At 35.1% G+C, this 24,410-nt stretch overlaps 1 protein-coding gene and 1 long non-coding RNA gene across 4 annotated transcripts in view; one reads left to right on the top strand and one right to left on the bottom strand.

Moving 5' to 3' along the window:
- LOC110466938 (unconventional myosin-Id-like) overlaps nt 1–24,410 on the bottom strand; it is a 194,660-nt gene that overhangs the window by 50,606 nt on the left and 119,644 nt on the right. For all 3 annotated transcript variants that reach the window (XM_021523762.1, XM_021523752.1, XM_021523771.1), the window contains 4 exons: nt 21,221–21,353; nt 18,267–18,433; nt 7,285–7,489; nt 5,397–5,518 (listed from right to left, as the gene is read on the bottom strand). In XM_021523762.1, the coding sequence (XP_021379437.1) occupies nt 5,397–5,518; nt 7,285–7,489; nt 18,267–18,433; nt 21,221–21,353 (627 nt within the window). The remainder of the gene's footprint in view (nt 1–5,396; nt 5,519–7,284; nt 7,490–18,266; nt 18,434–21,220; nt 21,354–24,410) is intronic.
- Nucleotides 11,241–16,475, top strand: LOC110466955. Its single transcript, XR_002464787.1, has 4 exons — nt 11,241–12,710; nt 13,891–14,052; nt 15,328–15,503; nt 15,797–16,475. It is a non-coding gene; the product is annotated as an uncharacterized LOC110466955 (long non-coding RNA).

Here is a 24,410-nt window from a genome sequence, read left to right on the forward strand (position 1 = left end):
CATCCATGCAGAGAAAATGACTATAATACCTCTGAGTCTGGAGAAGAAGATTTTTGAAATATTGGTTAATTTTCCCTTTTGGGCTCCGCCCTGGCCCATAGGGTTTGGGTAGGAATCCCAATTTTACAATTTGGTAGCCTCATCTACCAAGGATGATTCTGACCAAGTTTGAAAAAATTCCATCCACTGGTTCTTGAGAAGAAGTTGATAATGTATAAAGTTTACGCACGACAGACGACGACGGACGGAAAGTGATTGGAATGGGTCACTTGAGCAAAGCTCAGGTGACCTAAAAACTACACCATAGAATATGATAATCTAGCTGTACCATTTCTTAGGACCGCAGGGGTCAAATCAACCACATTCAATTAAGAAATGTTTCTTCTTCCTCATTAATGTTTTTGACCAAATTTTGTACAATTAATCCACTCAGGCAATTAGGGAGTATAATTAGCATCTTACGGCAAAATATTAGATAATTTTCCTCCTTGGGGCCTGGTCTTCTTAGCCCCAGGGGTCAAACCAGCCTCATTTATTTAGGAAATGATTGCCCTCCCCCAATGAATTTTCAGAGCGAATTTTGTTGAAATCTTCCCAGGCGTTTTGGAGGAGATGCGTTTTATGGCTCAGTTCTAAGTTCTAAGAGCTAAGTTCCCCTTCAGGGCCCTGCCCCCCTGGCCTCGGGGGTTGAACCAACCTCATTTATTTAAGAAATGATTGCCCTCCCCTAGTGATGCTTCAGACTGTATTTGATTGCCAAATGATTGCCCTCCCCTAGTTTTAAAGCAAATTTAGCTAAGTTCCCTTAAAGGGCCCTGCCCCCTGGCCTCAGGGATCGAACAAACCTCATTTATTTACAAAATGATTGCCCTTCCCTTCTGATGCTTCAGACTAAATTTGGTTGAAATCCTCTCTGGTGTTTAGCAGGAGATGCGTTTTAAAGCAAATTTCGCTAAGTTCCCCTACAGGGCCCCACCCCCCTGGCCTCAGGGGTCGAACCAACGTCATTTATTTAACAAATGATTGCCATCTCGTAGTGATGCTTCAGACTAAACTTGGTTGAAATCCTCTTTTGCGTTTAGGAGGAGATAGGTTTTAAAGAAAAAGTTGACGACGGACGCTGTGCCACGGCATAAGCTCACTATGGTCCTTCGGACCAGGTGAGCTAAAAATGTGTTCCTAAAAAAAAATATGCACATATTTGATCTTTGTCGTAAGGGTCAAGGTCACAATGATTTAATGACAGTGCACTGCACACTGTCTGTGGGTGATGCAGGTTAACTCCATGTTCCATCAAGATATCTTTAACAGTTTACTGTTAAAGCATAATATTTCGTTACAAATGTACTTTTGTTATATAATCCCAACGAAATTTTAACACACAAAATATAAACTAAACAAAAATATTAAATAAACTACTAATTTTATAACAAAACCATGGTGTATTTACATTTAGACACAAGTCATGATTAACGGTGTATTTATCGTCACAGGCACAGAGGTAAACACTTATAACAACAGCCTGTCTATCAAGCGTTATATTTGTAACATTATTGTTACACAGGTAACGTTACGTCAGCACACGTCAATATTTACAGGCCTCAGTAATCCGGCCAGTCAGAGGTCGTCAACAATGCACTGTTTGTTATGCACCAGTTCCTCCACTGCATACAGTTTGATCAGTGATTTGAGTTTACCATTAACTGTACAATCGCACGGCTGTAACTCCTTAGATGCGTTTATTTGAACAGCTTTATCCTTAGAACTAGCCCCATTTGGTGAAGGAAGTCCAAGAATTAGAGGTGTAACGATTCACCAATGTGACGATGAATCGTATCATTTCTTGAGTGCCGATGCATCGCGATACTTTAAAAAAGTTATACATACATGTATACGGCCAGTTAGACTAATTATCAGTCATGTATTGTGACCATTTACCGGCAAAGTACTTGCGGCAATAAACTGGTAAAATTTCGCATAATAATTCCAGAATGTTTGACTTATTTTACCATCACAACCATTCGTAATTCAAATCTATATTACACGGTAAAATATGAAAAAATACTTCAGTACAGTAGGCCAAAATTTCAGATCTCTTCGACGATTTCAACTGATAAGTACAGTGATTGGGAAAATATGTTGGCGTATTGCATGGTAATTTTAGGACTCACATTATACCGTTCTTGTGTAAACTTATGCTTCAATATTCAATTGTGCCAGCACGACACGTGGAAAGTCGCGAAGTTAGAGGTTTTTTGTATTGTAAAGAGCCTAGGTCGTGACATACTATTAACAGGCAGGAACTCAGAGGGACACCTAAATTACGGTTTGAACAGGCAATGATGTCAATAAGAGTTTAAAAGATAATTATTTAGGGACTGAAAACAGTCAAATACATTTCATTTTTGTCTCTTAAGAGAAGGAAAAGCTGAAACTTAAAGAGTTTGGTGTTTTAATGACTCCATAATTCTGTTGTTAGCGGTCCTCGTCAGTATCTGTTTGACTGACTGCCTTTAAGTAAACGCACTCTTCCAGTATCGCCGTCTGATTCAGTCGGATTTGCAGCCGCTTAGAAAACAACAACAAATCATTTATTTCAGAAAAAAAAGGGAAATTATACCTATCAATAGGATCAAAGTTTCTCCAACAAATTTTTGTAAAACCGACATTATATATTACCAACAGCACCTGCTCTACCCGTTCCAGATTTCAACATATCTCCTCCTACTTGAAGGGACAACAGTCAACACCTAAATTACTTGATACTTGATAAGGCATTAGAGTAATCAGATTTCCCATCATAATTAATCATCTGAATGAATGTGTTTATTTAAAACAACTAAAAACTAGAAATATGTCAGATTGACATGAAAGTCACCCCATCATTCTGTATGATCATTTTCCGATAAATTGACCAAGATGCAATGTATATATTTCCACCTGTCAATCACAATGGTAAACAATGATCAGGTGTAAATACATACACACTGTTCAGGTAGCCATGCTAATACATGGAATTAATAAGAAAGCATGTCACAATTACAACTTTAGCATTGACCGACACCTCGAATACGAGGAGATCTGCGCGCTGACACGGTCACCTGGTATCGGCTTAACAGGTTATTGGAATATAACGATGTTGTATCACAACAATAAGTTTCAGAAAAGATTCAATCTTATATACGGAGAAATCTTTTACTTTTCTTTTTTATAAGAAATACACTTTTCCAAGTAGATTTCTGATTGTCTGCAAATCTGACTGAATCAGTCATTGATATCGGCAGAGTGTGTACACTTAAAGGCAGTCACTCAAACAGGTCCAATGAGGACCACCAATAGCCAAATTCGCGAGACATGAAGAACACCAAACAATTGTGATTTCAGCAATTCTCCTTTGCAAAGAAAAGATCGGAATGTATTTGGCTGTTTTGAACCCATTAATATTTATTTTTCAAACTCAAACTTTTATCATTATCTGTTCAATTCGCAGAGATGTCACCTTGTAAATTCCTGCAGGTTAATAGTATCATGGGACCTCGACTCTTTGCGGTACACAAACTTGCTAACTTTGCCACTTTACCCATGTCGTTTTGACACATTCCTACTGTCAAGATTGTACAGTTCAGCATGATTTTACCCAAGAACGACATTTTAACCCCCAGAGTGATAAATGTGATGTAATTCTTCGTTATGTTTTCCGATAAGTGGTATTTATCAATTCACAATGTAACGTCCTGAAAAGTTGGGCCTACTTTTCTCGGGTTCTCAATCCAATCTTGGTTATTCAACGAAATTTCGCAGTTTATTGCTGCGAGCATATTTCAAAACATTTCTGAAAAAATTTCAAAAAATTTACGAAAAAATGGTCGCTACCAATGACTGGTTTTGGATTGTTCTTGAATATGTGTACACCCCTTTCTTGACACTTCATTTTTCCTTAAAAAAGTGTGCACTATACGCAATTATTAACGGTAGTCGTTGGTCAGACATAAAATATCTAAATCAATCAATAGCAATTTATAATACGACAGTTTACCCCTTCGGGAACCTCAAAGGTGCCCGATTTATACTTGTAACATCTTTAGGTTAAATGTAATTCCTGTGTGAAATTTGGAATGCCTTTAGGTTTTATGCTATTCCTGTTTAAAATGGAAATCGATATCTGAGTTATCCAAGAGCTTGTAATTAGCGCCAGGTATATTCTGACAGAAGCACACACTTAACAGCCCAAGACAACAGAGGTCAAAATCTGGGACTGAAACTGAAATTAATAGTCCCCACTGGGGTTCCCCCAGGTGACTAAAAATAAATCACTTAAAACAGATTAATTGAGCATGGAATACAAACACTTTGTGGGTTGTTTTTTTAACTTTCATATCAAGGTTATAAATGCTTCAAGTCAAGGAAAACTATTAAAACAGATTTGTAAAGAAAGTTGTGATAAGTATCACGATATGTATCGTGTTGTGACCCATGTATCGTGATAGGTTTTGTATCATCAGAACCCATGCGATACACACCTCTACCAAGAATAGATGGCTCCCATACTTTGGATGATTGAAACCATTTAAGAAGGGACATGTTTCTTGTCTGCTATTATAAGAACTACTGACAATTAAGGTGCATGTACGTCTATGCGAGTCTAATGTGTACATTATGTGTTATCATCATATGTTACCAAACTACATAGGGTTTTAAATTATATATTCCACAAAATGTAATCCCAACAAATTTATCTCCATACAAAAACGACAAAATTTAACCCAAACGAAAATATGCTTTTACAGTCAAAGTTACAGCCCAGACTAGGGCGTTTTCGTTTAAACAGTTAAACAAGTCGGACCACAGTTGTTAATTTATCAAATAAACTTGGACCTAGTAATCTGATGCTGCTTTCAGGCGAGCCTTGACAAAGCCTTGCAGGGCCTGCATGAACATTTGCAGGTCCACCAGGATTTATACCAAAATTGTTAAATTTAAAAACGGACAAATCGGTTCTTCCGCATAAACGAAAAGGCTCTAGATGTTCCTGAAAAAGTTGTACATATTAGACCTTTAACCTAATGGTCAAGGTCACAATGACTTAAGCATAGTGCACTGCACACCGTCTGTGAGTGATGCAGGTATACTGCAAGTTTCTTCAAGATATCTTTAATTGTTCAAAAGTTACGGCCAGGACAAGATCAAACTATAAGAACCAGAACTATTACAATTTGTCTCCCTTCATTTGAAGGCGAGACATAATGAACGAGTGCAAAATTGCTACCGAACAAAGTCATTGGTTTGTAATAGTTCTAATTTATTGATAAAATTGTGGGCATCAAGTGTAAATTAAGGTTTTAATCAGAAGATTTGAGAACAGTCATCAGCACAAGGTGAGAAATAAAGCTACTGACTTGAACCGTTCCACACAGCTTTTGATGTAGCGCCTCATCTTGTACTTCCTGAAGCGCATCATGATTAGATAGATGGCACGCATGAACTTGGCCTTTCGCCGAGCAATGGCTCCACGCCACATCTGCAGGACAAAAAAGAAAATCAAATACATTAAAGTCATTTCAGCTCATTTACATTCATCATGCTAGTTGATTATAATCACAGGAATTTTACAGGAGATGAAATGCAGGATTATTGAACCGTCATAATGATATAATACTACATGTATGTATTATGGAATCAAAGTAAAAGAGTTCAAATATGGTTGAAAACTTTGCTGATTTCACATTTACTGTATAAGAGATAAAATAATCACGGAAAAAAAACCCAACAAGAGGCCCAATGGGCCTGCATCGCTCACCTGGTATAAAACTCACACTTGTAACCTTAAAAATGATCTAAAATAAAGCTACAGGCAAAATATCAGTATTTATGATTAAAATTCGTTCAAAAGACCCTTTTAATTTTTTTTAAAACATTTCACCCCTGTGATTGAAAGTCGAACAAAGTCATTATGTTGAACACATTGTATAGCCTTTCATCTCAGGATGCAACTTGCAAAGTATAAACATCCTGAGACCCATGGTTATTCATAAGAGGTTGTTTAAAGATTTTAAACAAATTTGACCCCTGTGACCTTGAATATAAGTCAAAGTCATTCACTTTAACAAACATAGTAGTCCTTGATCCCAGCATATGCTACTAACTAAATATCAACATCCTGAGCCTTTTGGTTATTCAGAACAAGTTGTTGAAATATTTTAAACATATTTGCTCCTTGTGACCTTGAATATGATTCAAGGTCATACATTTAAACAAACTTGGTAGCCCTTGATCCTAGTATGCTACTGACTAAATATCATCACCCAGGGCATTTTGGTTATTCAGAAGAAGTTGTTTAAAGTTTTTAACATATTTGACCCCTGTGACCTTGAATATGGGTGAAGGTCATTCATTTGAACAAACTTTGTAGCCCTTCATCTCAGCTAGCTACTGGCCCAATATCATCACCCTGGGCATTTTGGTTATTGAGAAGAAGTTGTTTAAAGTCTCTAACATATTTGACCCCTGTGACCTTGAATATGGGTGAAGGTCATTCATTTGAACAAACTTGGTAGCCCTTCACCCTAGCATGCTACTTACCAAATATCATCTCCCTGGGCAGTTCGGTTATTGAGAAGAAGTTGTTTAAAGTTTTTAACATATTTGACCCCTGTGACCTTGAAAATAGATGAAAGTCATTTATTTGAACAAGCTTGGTAGCCCTTCATCCCAGTTTGCTTCTGGCCAAATATCATCACCCTAGGCCTTTCGGTTATTAAGAAGAAGTCGTTTAAAGTAAAATATTGACGCCGGACAGACGCCGGCCGGACGCCGGACGCCGCACCACGGCATAAGCTCACTTGGCACTTCGTGCCAGGTGAGCTAAAAATCACTAAGAAGTACATAGTAGTTAAATTTTATGCTGTATACAGACCAAATTATAGAAATTTTCGCAATAGAAATTAGCATCTGTTTTACAATGGATACATGATGTACTCAAATTCTGAAATCAAAATCATAACATTTTTACAAGAATACTTGATTAGGTCAGCAATGGCCTTTCTATGTGTCTGACTGTGTCCCCATGGTCTATTTTAAGCAAAAAATACTTTTGACTTGACTTAAGAACTATGTCAATTTCAGAATGATCAGTCTTTTTAATTCTGAGATAATCTCCAGAAATGCAAGTGAAGACAGACAGACAAACACTATGATTACTATGAGTCTGAAGATGGACAGACACTATGATTCCCAAAGGTCTGAAGACAGACAGAAACTATGATTACTATAGGTCTGAATGCACACCTTCTGCAAAAAAATGATGATCTTTGGTAGACATCTGTCCCTCTCTTCCTCCAGGGCGAACAAAGTCTGTGGCGACCGGATAAAGATCTTGGATTTCCCGTACTTCACATCATCGTTATAATGGAATTGATCAATAACAGTCTTGACACCATCAATGTCAAGCCCTTTGAAATTTGGCCATGTTGCTCCAGTGGTACATTTGTACCTGTAAATGAAAGAAAAACTATGAATTAATAAATTATGTAAAGATAAGATTTATTAGATTTAACAAATTTTGTTCCTGGCTGATAACTTTTGTATTTATTGACCTATGTACATGAAACTTGGTCAAGATGTTCAGTTTACAAAAATACATATTGAGGTAAAAAGTCAAGGTAAAAGGTCAAGGTCATTAGGTTCAAAGGTCAAGGTCAAATTTTACATCTTTTCACTGATGAACATTTTGTTATGACATTATGAAGCAAAGTTGATCAGAATCAAACAAGGAGTCAACTGACCAAAGGTCAAGGTCATCCGGTCAGGGGTCAAGGTCAAATTTCATAGCTTTTCACTGGTGAACATTTGGCTATGACATTATGAAGCAAAGTTGTTCGGATTTAAACAAAGAGACACACTGAGGTAAAAAGTCGAGGTCAAAGGTCAAGGTCAAATTTTGCATCTTTTCACTGATGAACATTTTGTTATGACATGATGAAGCAAGGTTGATCAGAATTAAACAAGGAGTCAACTGACCAATGGTCTGGGTCAAAGGTCAAGGTTCAAATTTGTATCTTTTCACTGGTGAGCACTTCGCTATGACACTTTGAAGCAATGTTGCTCAGAATTCAACAAGGAGTCAATTGACCAAAGGTCCAGGTCACTGGGTCAAAGGTCAAGGTCAAATTTTGCATCTTTTCACAGATGAACATTTTGTTATGACATGATGAAGCAAGGTTGATCAGAATTAAACAAGGAGTCAACTGACCAAAGGTCTGTGTCAAAGGTCAAGGTTCAAATTTGTATCTTTTCACTGGTGAGCACTTCGCTATGACACTTTGAAGCAATGTTGCTCAGAATTAAACAAGGAGTCAATTGACCAAAGGTCCAGGTCACTGGGTCAAAGGTGAAGGTTAAATTTTGTACCTTTTCCCTGATGAACATTTTGTTATGACATTATAAAGCAACTGACCTTAGGTCCAGGTTACGGGGTCCAAAGGGTCAAGGTGAAGTTTTGTATTTTTCACCGATTAACATTTTGTTATGATATTAAAAAGCAAAGTTGGTCGGAATTAAAGGATAAGTCAACTGACCAAAGATCAGGGTCACTGGGTTAATGGTCAAGGTCATTTGGGGTCAAAGACAAAGTGGATCTCTGACTTTGACCCTGGCTCTTGATGGAGGAGGTATATATTAGGTGAAATAAAACAAATCAAAGCTAACAAATGAGTATTGCACCGGTATTTACATTTGTTAGCCCAGCAAATATGGAGGTGGAAAGAAACAAGACTCACATCAAAGTACATGCAATATGTATATTTTGCCTGCCATTTGTCCAAATGTCAAACGTCAAGCTCAGCTATATGGGCAGATTGCTTCTTGATGATTATGGGGAATATATTGCCACAAGACGGGGCCCTTACTGACCTGTCAGTGTTCTAGTTATAAAAGTAATTCTTTCAATATATAAGTAAAGATCAGTCTTTGTAGATTTGACAAGGAAAATGAAATGTATATCTCTGTATATGTATATCTAATATTTTTATGTATTATGTTTGTAAGTATTATTTGTGTATATTTGTAGAGTTTGGTCAACTAGTCTGTCATATGGATCGGAATAAAAGGAAAGAACCCTAAGACAAGTTTTTTTGTTATCCCTGGAAAATGGGTCTGCTACATTAACACTGTAATGCCGTCCACAAAGGAGTTATTTTTGGAAGTTGAATGAGCAATGAGAAAAGTTAAAGTTTGTGAAGAATCTAAGCATGCATTTATTTGTTGATTGCATGGAACTCCACTTCAGTTGGTAAATTCTACAACAGCCTCATTATTTGACATGTCGTCAGAAACTTGGGAAACTGTGGCCGATAGACGCGTGATAGCATTTGAAGCGAGTGATTGTGTGACAGAGCACAGGGATTCGTTACAAATGTCTTAAATACACCTATGCCTTGTGTACATATTTGTATGTGTGCTTTGACCCATATGATCAGTATAGCATATGTGTATTTCAGACATTTGTAACAAACCCCTGTGAATCAGTGCTGTGGATCAGTGCTGTGGATCAGTGCAGTGTAACAGATGATATTTCTGATAAAATGGTATGAGTGTTAAAATTGTTTTCATTGGTTATTTCAACCGATTTGCATTTGTACGATATTGCAGACCTTTTTTGTTGTTGTAATGAAAGTAATTTTTAAACATTTTCTCAATTTCTTTTTACACATTTACATCGTCAAGTCTCACAATGCCAGCGATATTCAGCAGCCGTCATGTTGTGTCACGTGGTGCAAGGCATATAAAGTCCCATCAACGACACAGCTTTCAAATAGATTATATAGTGACAATGCCATGCAAATGTAAATACAATACATGTATCATGAACTTCAGCTGGCCTCTTTTATTATTCAGAAGTCAATTAAAGGTTTTAACAAATTTAAACATATGGCCTTGAAATTGGGTCAAGGTCAAGCATTTTCACAAATTTTATAACCCTTCATTCAAGTATGTTTCTGGCCAAATATTACCTTAGATGTCTTCAATATTCAGAAATAGTCACTTATGTTTTCACACATTTGACATGTAACCTTGAAGGTTGGTCAAGGTCATTCATTTCCACAGACATCAAAGCCCCTCATTCTAACATGTTAATTGCCAAATATTACCATCCTAGGCCTTTTGTTTATTGTGACCTTGAATATGAGTCAAGGTTATTCAATTGAACAAAAGTGATAGCACTTTATTCTGAGACATTTACTGGCCAAATATCACCACACTAAGCATGGTAATTCAGAATAAGTTGTTTTCAATTTGTTTGACCCTTAGAATATGGGGGAAGGTAATTATTCATTTAAACAAAAGTGATTGCTCTTGATTCCAGAATATTACTGGCCAAATATTATCTCCCTGGGCCGTTTGGCTTAAGAATATTCCAGACTAAATGAAACGTTTTACTACAGTTTCTAGTATGCCAATGGTAAAATATCACCCAAGGTCTCCTGTATGTCAAGATCATCAAGTTGAGGACATTTGATAGCACTATACCAGGTAAAAACTGGCCAAAGATCATCACTTTGAGCCTCCTAGTTATTCTTTACAAGTTTTCTTATAGGTTTTTACATAGCTGACTCCAGTGACCTTGAAAGTAAGTCAATGTCATTTATTTAAGAAGAGTTTATAGCACTCCAGGCTAGGTACCTACTAGCCAAATACCATTGCTCTAGGCAACTTGATTCAAAAGTTCTTTAAAATCATCATTTATGGCAGATGGCCATCTTGTTTTTCTGAGCAGGCTCAAATTATAACGTAAAGAGTTTTCAGTTTGCAACAAAGGGCCATAAGTGCATAAAGTTTTTGGGCAGAAATTGTGTTCCAACAATTCTACAAAAGGCCGTAAATCCATAAATTATGGCTGAAGTTTGAAATGAATCCATTCAACATTTCTCATGTTATTGGCCATAACTCCGTAAATAGCCGGCAAATAATTTTGCTTAACTAACTTGTCGAAGCATTCATGGCAATGAACCTTCCTACCAAGTTTGAAATGAATCCATTAAAAATTACTCAAGTTATTGAGCGGAAACTAATGTGTGCCCTCCAGTGTTAAAACATAATACATCATTCCACGGGCGTATAAAAAAACAATTGAACAAGGGGAATCAACATATGAAATTTGAGACAAGAGCTGTCATTTCTTTCCAACAAGAAAATCAGTAAAACTGATGGATTATGCTCCCAGAAAAGGTTACCCATACCGAAATAAGTTACAAATAGGTATAACTTTTTCGTACCTTTTCAGTAACTTTTTTGTACTCCTGATAAAAGGTACAAAAAAGTTATAACTTTTCGATACCTTAATTTAAACTTAAACTTTACTAGTGTACCTTTTTGTAACTTTTCTGGACTTTAAAAAATTCTGGTATAACTTTTAGTACCTTTTCTGGACTTAGAAAATAATTGCAATGCTGGTGAAAAACTTTGAATATTTTTGGTATAACTTTTTGTACCTTTTCTGGACTCAGAAAACAATGCCAATTCTTGTGAAAAACTTTGTAACTTTAAAGTTAGAACATTTTTGGTACAGTGGAACCCAGTTATTATGTATATACATATATATATCGGTTATAATGAGATTTTCCCCCATGTACCCATTTTTTCCTTCTTTAACTAGGCAAAAAAATATCATTTATTATTATATGGTCAAAGGTAGGAACCCGCTTATTATGGTGTTTTTTTTCTGCTGTGAATTGATTTTAAAAGTAAGTTGTCCATGTGAAACACCTGGACAATTACGTAATAGGTCCGGCTAACTGTACATCGCCCGAGGTAATCATCGGTCCACTTCAGGTAAATTTTTCACACCTCGCTCCACCCCAGTCAGCGGAAAACAATAGATCGACCATCGCTTGCTGGTCATACATTTTGGTCTTAACAAAACATATGGTGCAGTTAATTGCTGTAGGACTGTATATCAAATTAAAATAATTAGACCTACTGAACACAAATTCCGATAAGACAACGAGCATGCCTTTCACAAATATTCACGGTTACCTTGACCAATCATGTGAGAAAATCATGCCGATTTCAATGAAAATATTACTTCAGAAGGAAGACCTGTGTATTTAATCATTTAAGCAATAGTTTCTCAATTGCATTAGAAGTCGATTTCCCGTGTTTCCGTTGAAAAAGAGTCAAATTCGAGACATACATTTGTAACGACAGCATGGTGCCGGAAATCGTTCCAAAGGTTTTACGTTATTGTCGTAAACAACTTACGACGGCTGCTTGGTTATTGTTACAAAGGGAATATTTTTTGTTTTCAATTATTATGGTTGTGTCCATACTATTTGTATTTAACAATAAATAGTTATGATTAATATGATGTAGGACTTTATCGTTATTGCAGCGACGCCCTATGCGAAAAATTAATCTCGCGTGACTATAAATAGCCTTATCAAATTGGCCAATGAAAAGCGCGCGGGTAAATTTTGTATTCGATCGACCTCTAGATTTTGAACTCTAACCCGGCGAGTCACAAGAAGTAAACAAAATATTGGAACGTGTTTTGGTTAACTGGAAAGACGATACCTACTTCATCATATCCTTGAAGACATTGGAACGTCCGTGAAAGAGCTTGGTATATACGCATTTGCTGATGAAATCCTTCATGAATCCCAGGTTTTCTGGGGAATATCATGGGAAGATCGTCGCCATTTCAGGGAATATTTCAGGTAAGCCATCAATTGTATTTTCATCGAAAGGATTCAATACAAAACGCAGAGTAAACATATCAAATTTATTAAATAAATACAGTACCATGACTGAGACGATGTATATTTTTTTCTTATATGTTTGATCTTTAGAGATGGGCAGATGGCAGTACTATCTGTTAAAAAACACCGATTATTTCGGTACCGATTACATTTTTCGTTTACTGAGCTACTATATTTGTATACAATTCGGAAAGTAGATCTACTTACCAGAATCCGTTTCGGTGTATAATAAGATTTTCGATATTTGTTTATTCTTTGTTCTTCAGGGAAAGGAAGGATATTTCAGTGTGATGTTTAATTTCTAGCTTAATATATACTCAAACCCCGTGCCGAATATATATTTTTCCTGTACAAGTATACACTTTTTCGTTTTTTATAAAGTTAACAAACACATTACAAATATTGAAATCATTATTGGAATTTCTCCTTCATGACATGAAATAACAGAAATTTAAAAGCCAATGCATCTTAATTTCCTATCAATATATTTTAAGATTGAATAATTTCTACTTAAATGGTTGCTTACTTATTTTTTGTTAATCTTAAATAGCTTTGGAATTTCTAAATTTCCTATGATTTTCTTCACCTATTTGAATTGAAACGTAAGAGTACCTAAAATAGAAATGTGAGCAGTACAATGGATGTTGTTTTTATAATCTTCATATATCGTTAAAAAGATTAAAAACTTTTCAAAAAGGAAATTTAAAGAGATATATCTGAATGTTTTTTAAGCAAATGGCATGCAAGTAGCAGGCACTGTTCAACTTCTGCATACTTCATCAAATATTGTTTAATGACGTCCTTTGAAAACATATTGAATTTTATTTCATTTTTTTTGAGTAAAATTTTGAATTCTTTCAACTTGATAAAACTGATATTTATGCTTCTTGTTTTGTGTTATTAAAATAACTTGATATTCCTATGACTTGAAAGGGAAAAAAAAAATTCTTCAAAAATTGAAGTGTGCCATTTTAAATATTCCACAGTAAAGTTGCATGATCCCTCTCCTTCCACACTGCATGTCCTTACCCTGTTCCCTACAGAAACCTTTATGTATAGCTCAGTATATACATCAGTTAAATTAGAGAATTCCAATTTTTTAAATCACATTTTTTTCTAATATTTTCTCTTTTTCTAGATGATAACAAGAGCTGTGCACACTGATGGGGGAAAATACAGGCAGAAACAACAGATGAAGAATTCTCAGCTCCACCTCATGAGTCTGTTATAGAGGTCCATGAACCTCCCCCTCAACCCCCTGCTGCAAAGAGAATCAGTGCCGAAAACAAATCAAACAAAGGTGAGTTCATTGATTTAAGGTACTGATTTTGTGATCTTTTGTTTAAGCTTTTGTAATCTCAGAAGACTCCTCTGTCTTTTGTCTAACCTTATTGAAATTTGACAGCCTTTATATGGTTACAAGCTGAAATAAAAATGGCTTTCTTTTGGAATTTTGATTTCTACAATTATTAGGGCCCCACATCGAAGATGCGGGTATGTTCCCTTATAGTAATCAGGTTGTCCGTCTGTCTGTCCATTTTTTTTCTTTTGTACAATATTGATGGAAGTAAATGGTGTAAGTTTTTTAAAAAATTTACATGATGATTTCCCATGCATCCTAGTTCTGCTTGGTAATATTTCGGCAGATCTGAATCAAAATGGCTGCTAATCAGCCATATTGGATTTTAACATTAAACATTTTTTTTTTGCTCTTAAATTATCGGTAAACATTTTGTAAAGACATCATGAAGCAAAGTTGGTCACAATACAACAAGAAATCAACTTATCGAAGGTCAAAGTCATTGGATCAAAGGTCAAAGTCAGATTTTGTATCTTTTTACTGCTTAACAATTTATTATGACATGATGAAGCAAAGTTGATCAGAATTCAACAAGGAATCAACTGACCAAAGGTCATAGGTCAAGGTCACTGGATCAAAGGTTAAGGTCAAATTTTGTAGCTTTTCATGAATGAGCATTTAATGACATGACTTAATTCAAGATCAATGGTAAAGGTCAAATTTAGTATCTTTTCACTGGTGAACATTTCTTTATGACACTTTTTACTGATGAACATTTTGTTATGGTATTATAAAGCAAAGTTGGTCGGAAATAAAGAATAAGTCAACTGACCAAAGATCATGGTCACTGGGTTATAATTAAGGGTCAAGGTCATTTGGGTCCAATGGTCAGAGACAAAGTGGATCTCTTGACTTTGAACCCGGCTCTTGTTGGGGAGGTATTTAAGGTAAAATAAAACAGATCAAAGCCAACAAATAAGTAATGCACTGGTATTTACATTTAGATAGATTTTGCTATTACATTTATATAGATATTATATACCATTAACTCACAATGAACTGAAAAGCTTTTCATTTTGAATCTCTTTACAACATATTGTAAATATATTAGCAATCCGATCAACTGTTACAATGCTATTGTGTTGTGTCAAGATAAGACATTAGAGGTAAACATGTCTTTAATTTCTTGTTTACTTCCTGCTTGTTTAGGAGACTCATTTTAATTGCAAAATTATATTATTTTGTAAATTGTGTTATTGCTCCTTATCTTGACAGATGGTGGAGCTTATACCTGGGACTGGGGTTTATGTGTATCCCAAACACATAAAAACTACACAGAGGAAGACGAAGGGGAACAGGTCGACAGATATTTGATGTCAGTGTTCTTCACCAACACTGAGCTGGTCAACCTGGGAAAGGTTTGAACCAGACCATTGTTTGAGCAATAATTGGTAATTATGAATTAAAACTTTTTCATAACAGCACAAAAGAAAAGAGTTCTACAGCAATTCTCTTTATGTAGTAGTAATATCACTGAAATTACAAAAGTATCGCTATAGCTACTTGAACTGATTAATGGTGCCTGTCAGTGAATAATAAATAGCAAGTTTACCATAAAATGCTACCAATATAATTTCACCATTCATATTCATTAATTCCTAGAATTTTAAGTGATGAAGAAAGAATTAATAAAGTTGCAATTATGTTACTAGCTATTTTTCCTAAACCATCTGCTTTTCAACAGATTATGCTGAGGCGATTCATGGGAAAAGTGGCCTGTCAGAAATCAAGTTTTCAATGAGGACAAAAATCAGTGCTTTGGTCAGCTTGGCCAGGAGGAACTCAACCACATAGAACAAATGAGACATTTCAACTTTTAAGAACTATTAATATGATTGTTTGTTGTAACTTTACAAGAGATATTCTATTAATGATTATTTTAGGAATGGTTATGTGAAATAGTTGTGAATACCAGAGAATAAAAGTGAGTATGCTAGTGTCAAAGCTGGAGAGAGTCATAGTCAATGCAGGGCACTCCCTGAAAGTCAGCATGAGAGTATATTTATTGCATTATTGTGTATTATATTGTAAAATAATAGTAACTACAGAAAGTATTTATATAATAGTAACTACAAGAAAATATTTTTGATGTAGTAAGTGCAAGAGAATATCTAGATGATAAATAGTAACTTCAAGAAAATACTTATATAATAGTAGCTAAAAGAAAATATTTATTCATATAATAGTAACGTAAAGAAAATTATTTATATTATAGTTACTTCAAAGGAATATTTATTTATATGATAATAACTACAAGAAAGCAGGTGATATATAATAGTAACTTCAAAGGAATACTCTATTAAAATAGAATTTCATTTAAACAACAGATCCAGTAAAGGTTAGGTTATGATTTTTTTTGATACCTTTTCATAATACATGAGAGGTTTATGAAGCTTTAAAAAGTTATACCTAACAAATACGATTTCTCCATTTTTCAGTACCTCAGAAAAGCATAACTTTTTTGTACCTTTTTAGTAACTAAATAAAGTTATAACTTTACTAGAACTTTTTCTGTACCTTTTCAGTATCTCAGAAAAGTATAACTTTTTTGTACTTTTTTAGTAACTAAATAAAGTTATAACTTTATTGTACCTTTTTACTAGAACTGTTTCTGTACCTTTTCAGTATCTCAGAAAAGCATAACTTTTTTGTACCTTTTTAGTAACTAAATAAAGTTATAACTTTATGATACCTTTTTCACTAGTGCTTAAGTGGCTAAATGTAACTTTTGTGTACCTTTTGTTTGCAAATAAAGTAATGATTGAACTGAACAAAGTGTTTGAGTGTAACTTTTTAATACCTTTTTGTAACTTTTTAGTACTAGATTGAAACTCTCTTCTCACAAGGTTCCAATCTAGCATCAAAAGTTATAACTTTTTTGTACCTAAATAGAAGTAACTTTTTTGTAACTTTTTTCGGTATGGGTATCAATAATGGGATCAAGGGTATGCATTGCATATCTTTATCTGAAATTCATTATGCCTGGTGTCATTGTTATCTCTGGATTTACTTAACTGTGTCAAGTTAACAAACTCCAAAGTGGTATGCCACACCTATATTATCATTCTTCATTTACCTTTGGAGATATAAAAGTTTACCTTTGGAGATATAAAAAAGTTAAGACTTTGACAATCAATTTGGCTTTGAACTTAATGAGAATTTGACACTTGGACCCCTAAATGGTATTCAACACAACGCCTGACCATTCTACATATTTCTATAAAATTTCATAGAGCTTTGACTTCAATGTGACCTTGACTTTGGTCATTGGGACTAAATAGCAAACTTATACTCCCAAAATTCAAGATCAATATTCATAAAGAAATCATATGGATTCTATAGGTAAAAAGAGATACCTCCAGTTCTTTCTACGAAATTGTGCTATCAAACTTTAACTCTCATAATTCAAAATGGCTGCTTGTTCACCATTTTGGTTTCTGATCAGACCCAAAGGGGTAAGCCCTTCCTTTAGCAGAAATTCTGATCATAATCATCTAACCATCATTCTATGAAATTTTGACAATTCATCAGGAAGTTTCACAGAAAAAGTCTTTAAAGTTTTGTAATCTGCGACTCCTTAGGCCCTGATCCCCCAGCCCCCTGGGGGTTATCCTCATCTTGAGTATAGATTCTGATTTCTCCACCAAAGACTAATGATTACCACCAAATTTTACCAAAATCTGACAAAGAGTTCCTGAGGTGAATGTGGAAATTTGACAGTTCATGCGCGACAGGCGATGGACATAAAACAATGGCAATAGAACAAAGGCCTCCTGTTGGTTATCTGTGTTTTCCAATCAGCAACAAAATTCAATATGCACAACTTGTGACTATGGGGATCCTTCATGAGAAATTTGAGAAAGATCCCTCCAGTTTTTTGTGAGAAATATATAGCGTGAACAAAATTTGTTTAAGGATGAACGGACGATGGAAGATTGACAACAGAAGAAGTGTGATTTGATCAGCCATCCATCTGATGCTGGTAGGCTAATAAACACTCAAAAAAAGACAATATACAGCTGTGACACTGTTCAACTTTCCTAAATACAATTAATCACATTTAAAACTTCACCCTTATGACATATACAAATAACTGAGTTTTATACACCAAAATCCGACGATAAGATTTACATAATGCCAGGTAAGATGTATACCGTTGGAGAAATCGTCCATAGCCAGCCCGGTAGGCAAAGCCAGCCCTCCGTACATGCACGTTCTCCATCAGTCCAAGGTACAAGACCTGGTGCTGGACACGTTCACTGTCCAGTCGTGACGGAGACTTGATCTCGTTGGGCTTGATGCATCTCACGTAATGAGGCTCCTATGAGACAAATAAGAGATTTAAGGTAGCTTTTTGGTCAAATAAAAAACATTGAGAATTATCACATGAATTTAATATCCCAGATCAATAGCAAAACTTCAATCCTTGTTTATATAATGTAAACCTTGATATACTACCCTTCATTTATATAGTTAACCTTGATATACTGCCCTTCATTTATAGTTAACCTTGACATACTACCCTTCATTTATATAGTTAACCATGATATACTGCCCTTCATTTATACAGTTAACCTTGTTATACTGCCCTTCATTTATATAGTTAACCTTGATATACTGCCCTCCATTTATATAGTTAACCTTGATATACTGCCCTTCATTTATAAAGTAAACTTTAATATACTGCCCTTCATTTATGGTTAACCTTGATATACTACCCTTCATTCATATAGCTAACCTTGATATACTGCCCTTCATTTAAACAGAGTTAACCTTGATATACTGCCCTTCATTTATATAGTTAACCTTGATATACTTCCCTTAATTTATATAGTTAACCTTGATATAATTCCCTTAATTTAAATAGTTAACCTTGATATACTGCCCTCCACTTATATAGTTAACCTTGATATACTGCCCTCCATTTCTATAGTTAACCTTGATATACTGCCCTTCATTCATATAGTTAACCTTGATATACTTCCCTTAATTTATATAGTTAACCTTGATATACATCACTTTATTTATATAGTTAACCTTGATATACTGCCCTTAATTTAAACAGTTAACCTTGATATACTGCCCTCCATTTCTATAGTTAACCTTGATATACTGCCCTTCATTCATATAGTTAACCTTGATATACTTCCCTTAATTTATATAGTTTACCTTGATATACTTCCCTTTATTTATATAGTTAACCTTGATATGCTACCCTTAATTTAAATAGTTAACCTGATATACTGCCCTCCATTTATAAAATTAACCTTGATATACTGCCCTTCATTCATATAGTTAACCTTGATATACTGCCCTTCATTCATATAGTTAACCTTGATATACTACCCTTCATTTATACAGAGTTAACCTTGACATACTACCCTTAATTTATATAGTTAACCTTGACATATTGCCCTTCATTTATACAGAGTTAACCTTGATTTACTGCCCTTCATTTATACAGAGTTAACCCTGTTATACTGCCCTTCATTTATATAGTTAACCTTGATATAGTACCCTTAATTTTAAATAGTTAACCGTGATTTATTACATACTTGCCGATAGATACGAGTTTTTTGTATATGCGATACGACACGATTGCTCTAACCCATATCAGCCCTCGCCGGATCACACCCCAAAACCCGTATCAGCCCGCAAAACCCATATCACCCCACTTTTGGATTTTTTTTCGTTTTTCAATATTTCAAAAAGAAAATTAAATCATAAGATAGTAGTTTTTATTAGTAAATATGTAATAAACAGAAAAAAACACGCCTTTTTCCATATAACACCCAGTATCAACCCTCGACCAATATCAGCCCTCGTGCCTTCGGCTCTTGGGCTGATATTGCAGTCTCGGGTTGATCCTGGGTGTGATATGGAAAAAGGTATGTATTATTCTCTATATAATGCCCTTCATTTATACAGTTAACCTTGATATACTGCCCTTAATTTATAAATTTAACCTTGAAATACTACCCTTCATTTATACAGTTAACCTTGATATACTGCCCTTAATTTCGATAGTTAACCTTGATATACTACCCTTAATTTCTATAGTTAACCTTGATGTACTGCCCTTAATTTATATAGTTTACCTTGATATACTTCACTTTATTTATATAGTTAACCTTGATATACTGCCCTCCATTTATATAGTTAACCTTGATATACTACCCTTCATTCATATACTTAACCTTGATATACTTCCCTTCATTTATACAGAGTTAACCTTGATATACTGCCCTTCATTTATGGTTAACCTTGATATACTACCCTTCATTTATACAGAGTTAACCTTGATATACTACCCTTGATTTATATAGTTAACCTTGACATATTGCCCTTCATTTATACAGAGTTAACCTTGATATACTGCCCTTCATTTATACAGAGTTAACCTTGATATAGTACCCTTAATTTTAAATAGTTAACTGTGATATACTGCCCTTCATTTACACAGAGTTAACCTTGTTATACTGCCCTTCATTTATATAGTTAACCTTGACATATTGCCCTTTATTCATACAGAGTTAACCTTGATTTACTGCCCTTCATTTATACAGTTAACCTTATTATACTGCCCTTCATTTATATAGTTAACCTTGATATAGTACCCTTAATTTTAAATAGTTAACCGTGATATAATGCCCTTAATTTATATAGTTAACCTTGATATACTACCTTAATTTATATAGTTAACCTTGATATAGTACCCTTAATTTTAAATAGTTAACTGTGATATAATGCCCTTCATTTATACACAGTTAACCTTGATATACTGCCCTTAATTTATATAGTTAACCTTGATATACTGCCCTTTATTCATATAGTTAACCTTGATATACTACCCTTAATTTATATAGTTAACCTTGATATACTGCCCTTCATTTATACAGTTAACCTTGATTTACTACCCTTAATTTTTATAGTTAACCTTGATATACTGCCCTTCATTTATACAGTTAACCTTGATATACTACCCTTAATTTATAAAGTTAACCTTGATATAGTACCCTTCATTTATATAGTTAACCTTGATATTCTGCCCTTCATTTATATACCCCCAATGAAATAAAAACAATTAAAAGCATGTCTGCTCAATTACTTTTGAAGCCAGGTTCTGCACTAGGGCTATGATGGAGTTCTTGAAGTTGGTGCCTGCTGTGGTAGGACGTTTAGTTGTCTCTGTGATTTTTTGACTGCCCTCTGGCCAGATTTCCTTCAAGAGTGGCTCTTTGCTGTAAAACAAAAAATACTTTCAAGCAAGGGAAATGCTGCCTATCAAACTTCTTGTCTTGTGCACTAGTACTTGTGTTAGCTGTAGCTGCCACCTGAAATCCAATCAAGAGGCCCAGGGGCCTACTAGCTTACCTGGTATTCATTTTCAATTCAAAACCTGCCAAAAGCTATACCAGTTTATCAAAAAAGAAATACAATCTAAAAGAAAGATTAAATCCTTTGGGTGGGTAAAACAACACTACATGACTGATTTCTTCAAGCAAAGCTCTTTTCTATATTGTTGAAGGGTTCAGAATCTCAACTGTTCCCATGCTATGTCCTGGGATTTAGTCCCCAGGGGTGGGTTTTGACCTCAAGAGTCAGTCCTGGTAGCATAGATGTCTTCTTTTCTTCATGTCTAACAAACATATGTTTGGCTATATTATTACACCTCTACTCTATTTACTCTATATAAAAGTACAGTCGAACCTCGTTATCTCGAACTCGTATAACTCGAAGACCCCGTTTAACTCGAAGTATTTCATCAGTCCCGGCCAAAACTCTTCTTAAACTTATTAATAAAAACTCTGATAGTTCGAACTCTTAAAACTCGAATAACTCGGATATCCCGAAGTGAAATATCGGTCCCAACAACGTAAATCCTACATAAAAATATCGCTTACCTCGAAGTTTCTTAAGATTCACAAGTCTATCATATATTCTTTAATTATTTGATCATTTATATCATCATTTACGTGTACGCTCCAATACAGTGATTTGTGTAAAGACTTGCACACTTTCATTTCCGCTATCAGCATAGCGAGGTCGGAGACAGCATATAAGTTTTACAGTAGACGTTCTTCCTGTTTGTATGTGTGTTTATTGTAACATTGATTTGTATCAATTAATTAATATGATTATGAATAAATTTTTATTTTTATTTTATATCGTTATCTTTTGGCATTTATCGACTGTTTATATAAGTCGTTGATTTTTCCAACAGTCAACGTATTGATAGCCTCATATTTGACCAAACACTTAACCAAGCTTTATGCCAAACATATGAACTCGCTTAACCTGAATACTTGGATAACTCGAAGTTTCCCAACGATCCCGTCGACTTCGAGATAACGAGGTTCGACTGTAATTGGTTAAATCGAATATATCCTAACTTTTGCCCGAGTGTGTTTTAGTCCTGTGTGTTAGTCTGGGAACTAAAACACATCTACACTCAGGTGTTTCCGCCGAGCCAATCAGGCGCGAGGTGGGCGGAGCTTGTTACCGAACTCGGCAGTGACGCGCGCGGTGGGCGGAGCTTGCTACCGATCTCGGAAGCATTTGGCTCCATTGCCATCAAAAGGGTAGTAGGGACGTGAAGCTATACAGCTTATGGTTTACAAATATTTTCTAATTAAAACTATCTCTCCAGTGTGTATCGGTATAATAAAACGGTTAAAGTATGGGGTTGAGGCATATAGCAAGTGTCTGGTGTCCTTTGACCATGCCTATTTCCCTCGGCTTCGCCTCGGAAAATAGATCCGGTCTCGTGACACCAGAAACTTGCTATATTCCTCAACCCCATACTTTAACTGTATAAAGGTGGGATCAAATCCCTGAATTATTGGACCCTGAAACCAAGGGAGGTCAAAACCTTTTTTAACCAAAACTGAATTCCCATTGTCCACAGATGAACTAAAACAAAGGACTATATATGGTTTGGGTCAAATTTGGCCCCCTTAATGTTGATGAAATTATTATATAAAGTAGGAACAGTAGCTTATATAGTTAACAAATCAAAAGGTGTTATGATGTAATCTTTCTGTGCGCATGTGCAGTGACACTCCAAATACAGGTATTCATATAATGCATGCAGAAGAATTTCTCTAAAAAATGGCAAAAATGATGTATTGGTATCAGAAAAAAACCCTCCAAACAATTCTATTTCCTATGGTTACAATTTATGTTAAAACATTTAGCTATGCATCTTTGGGTATTCTCGATTAGCAAATACATACATGTGAAAATGGTGATATATGGTTGCTTAGCAAGCAATAATCACACATAGCAACAATAGTTTTGCCATTGTAAATGACAAGTTCAATCACTTTTTAATTTTTGAAACCAATGTGTCACACACGCTGACTGTACCATCATAGTAGAATAACAACCAATCACATTCTCACGAAAATAAATACTTGAAAACATCAACTTGCAGTAAATAAATCCAGCGACATCATTGTTCCAATTAAATTGTAATACAAACATTCTTATCATGTAAAATAGTTACTTAATTGTCAATATATTTAATGACGGGAAAAATTCTCATTATATTACCCAACACTGGTTCAATAACTATTTTAAGTATTACAAATAGAATATGACTGTATATTTACCATATTTCTAATTAACAATGTCCACTATTGATACAGTCATGATGTTGTTTTACTTTTCAGGATTCACGTCACTCCCTTCGTCAGTGTCTGAATCAGTGGTTGGTTGATCAACTGCATCTAACACACTGTCTGTGGAAATTGTCGCTGCACGTGTTGAGTGTTCTTGATGACGTTCAAAGTCCAAAAACCACAACACACTTGCAATATCAGCACAACAACCAACTACTCTAGAGCCTACCTTACAGGTACAGAACCAGCCTTTGATGGGCTCTAGAGTAGCCGAGTTGTCATACTCAATCCACAAAGAGTGTGTCGTGCTGTTAGAATGTCGCAATTGTATTTTTATCTTAATAAGATGTGGGTTTTCTGTTTCTGTGTACAGCTGTAGTTCATATGCTCCATGCTCAACAAATTAAAGTGTTCCTTCGTATAACTAGGCGCTTGTTTAAGTTGATAATTAAACCCCCATGGTGATGTTTCTCAGGTCATCCATAGAAAGTATTGGAAATCAATGAGGTTGTCTGCCTCCAGTTTCCTAAATACAGTTCATTTATTCAGTAAACAATTTTCTTCCAGGAAGGCTTTCACTTTATTTGCCTGCCTTCATTTTTCCAGCATATTCTTACTGAGCTCCTCAGATAATGCATCACTGCTTACAATGGAGGACCTGAATTTTGGGGGGGG

The sequence above is a fragment of the Mizuhopecten yessoensis genome, unplaced genomic scaffold, assembly GCF_002113885.1.
Source record: "Mizuhopecten yessoensis strain PY_sf001 unplaced genomic scaffold, ASM211388v2 scaffold1713, whole genome shotgun sequence".
Classification (NCBI taxonomy): domain Eukaryota; kingdom Metazoa; phylum Mollusca; class Bivalvia; order Pectinida; family Pectinidae; genus Mizuhopecten; species Mizuhopecten yessoensis.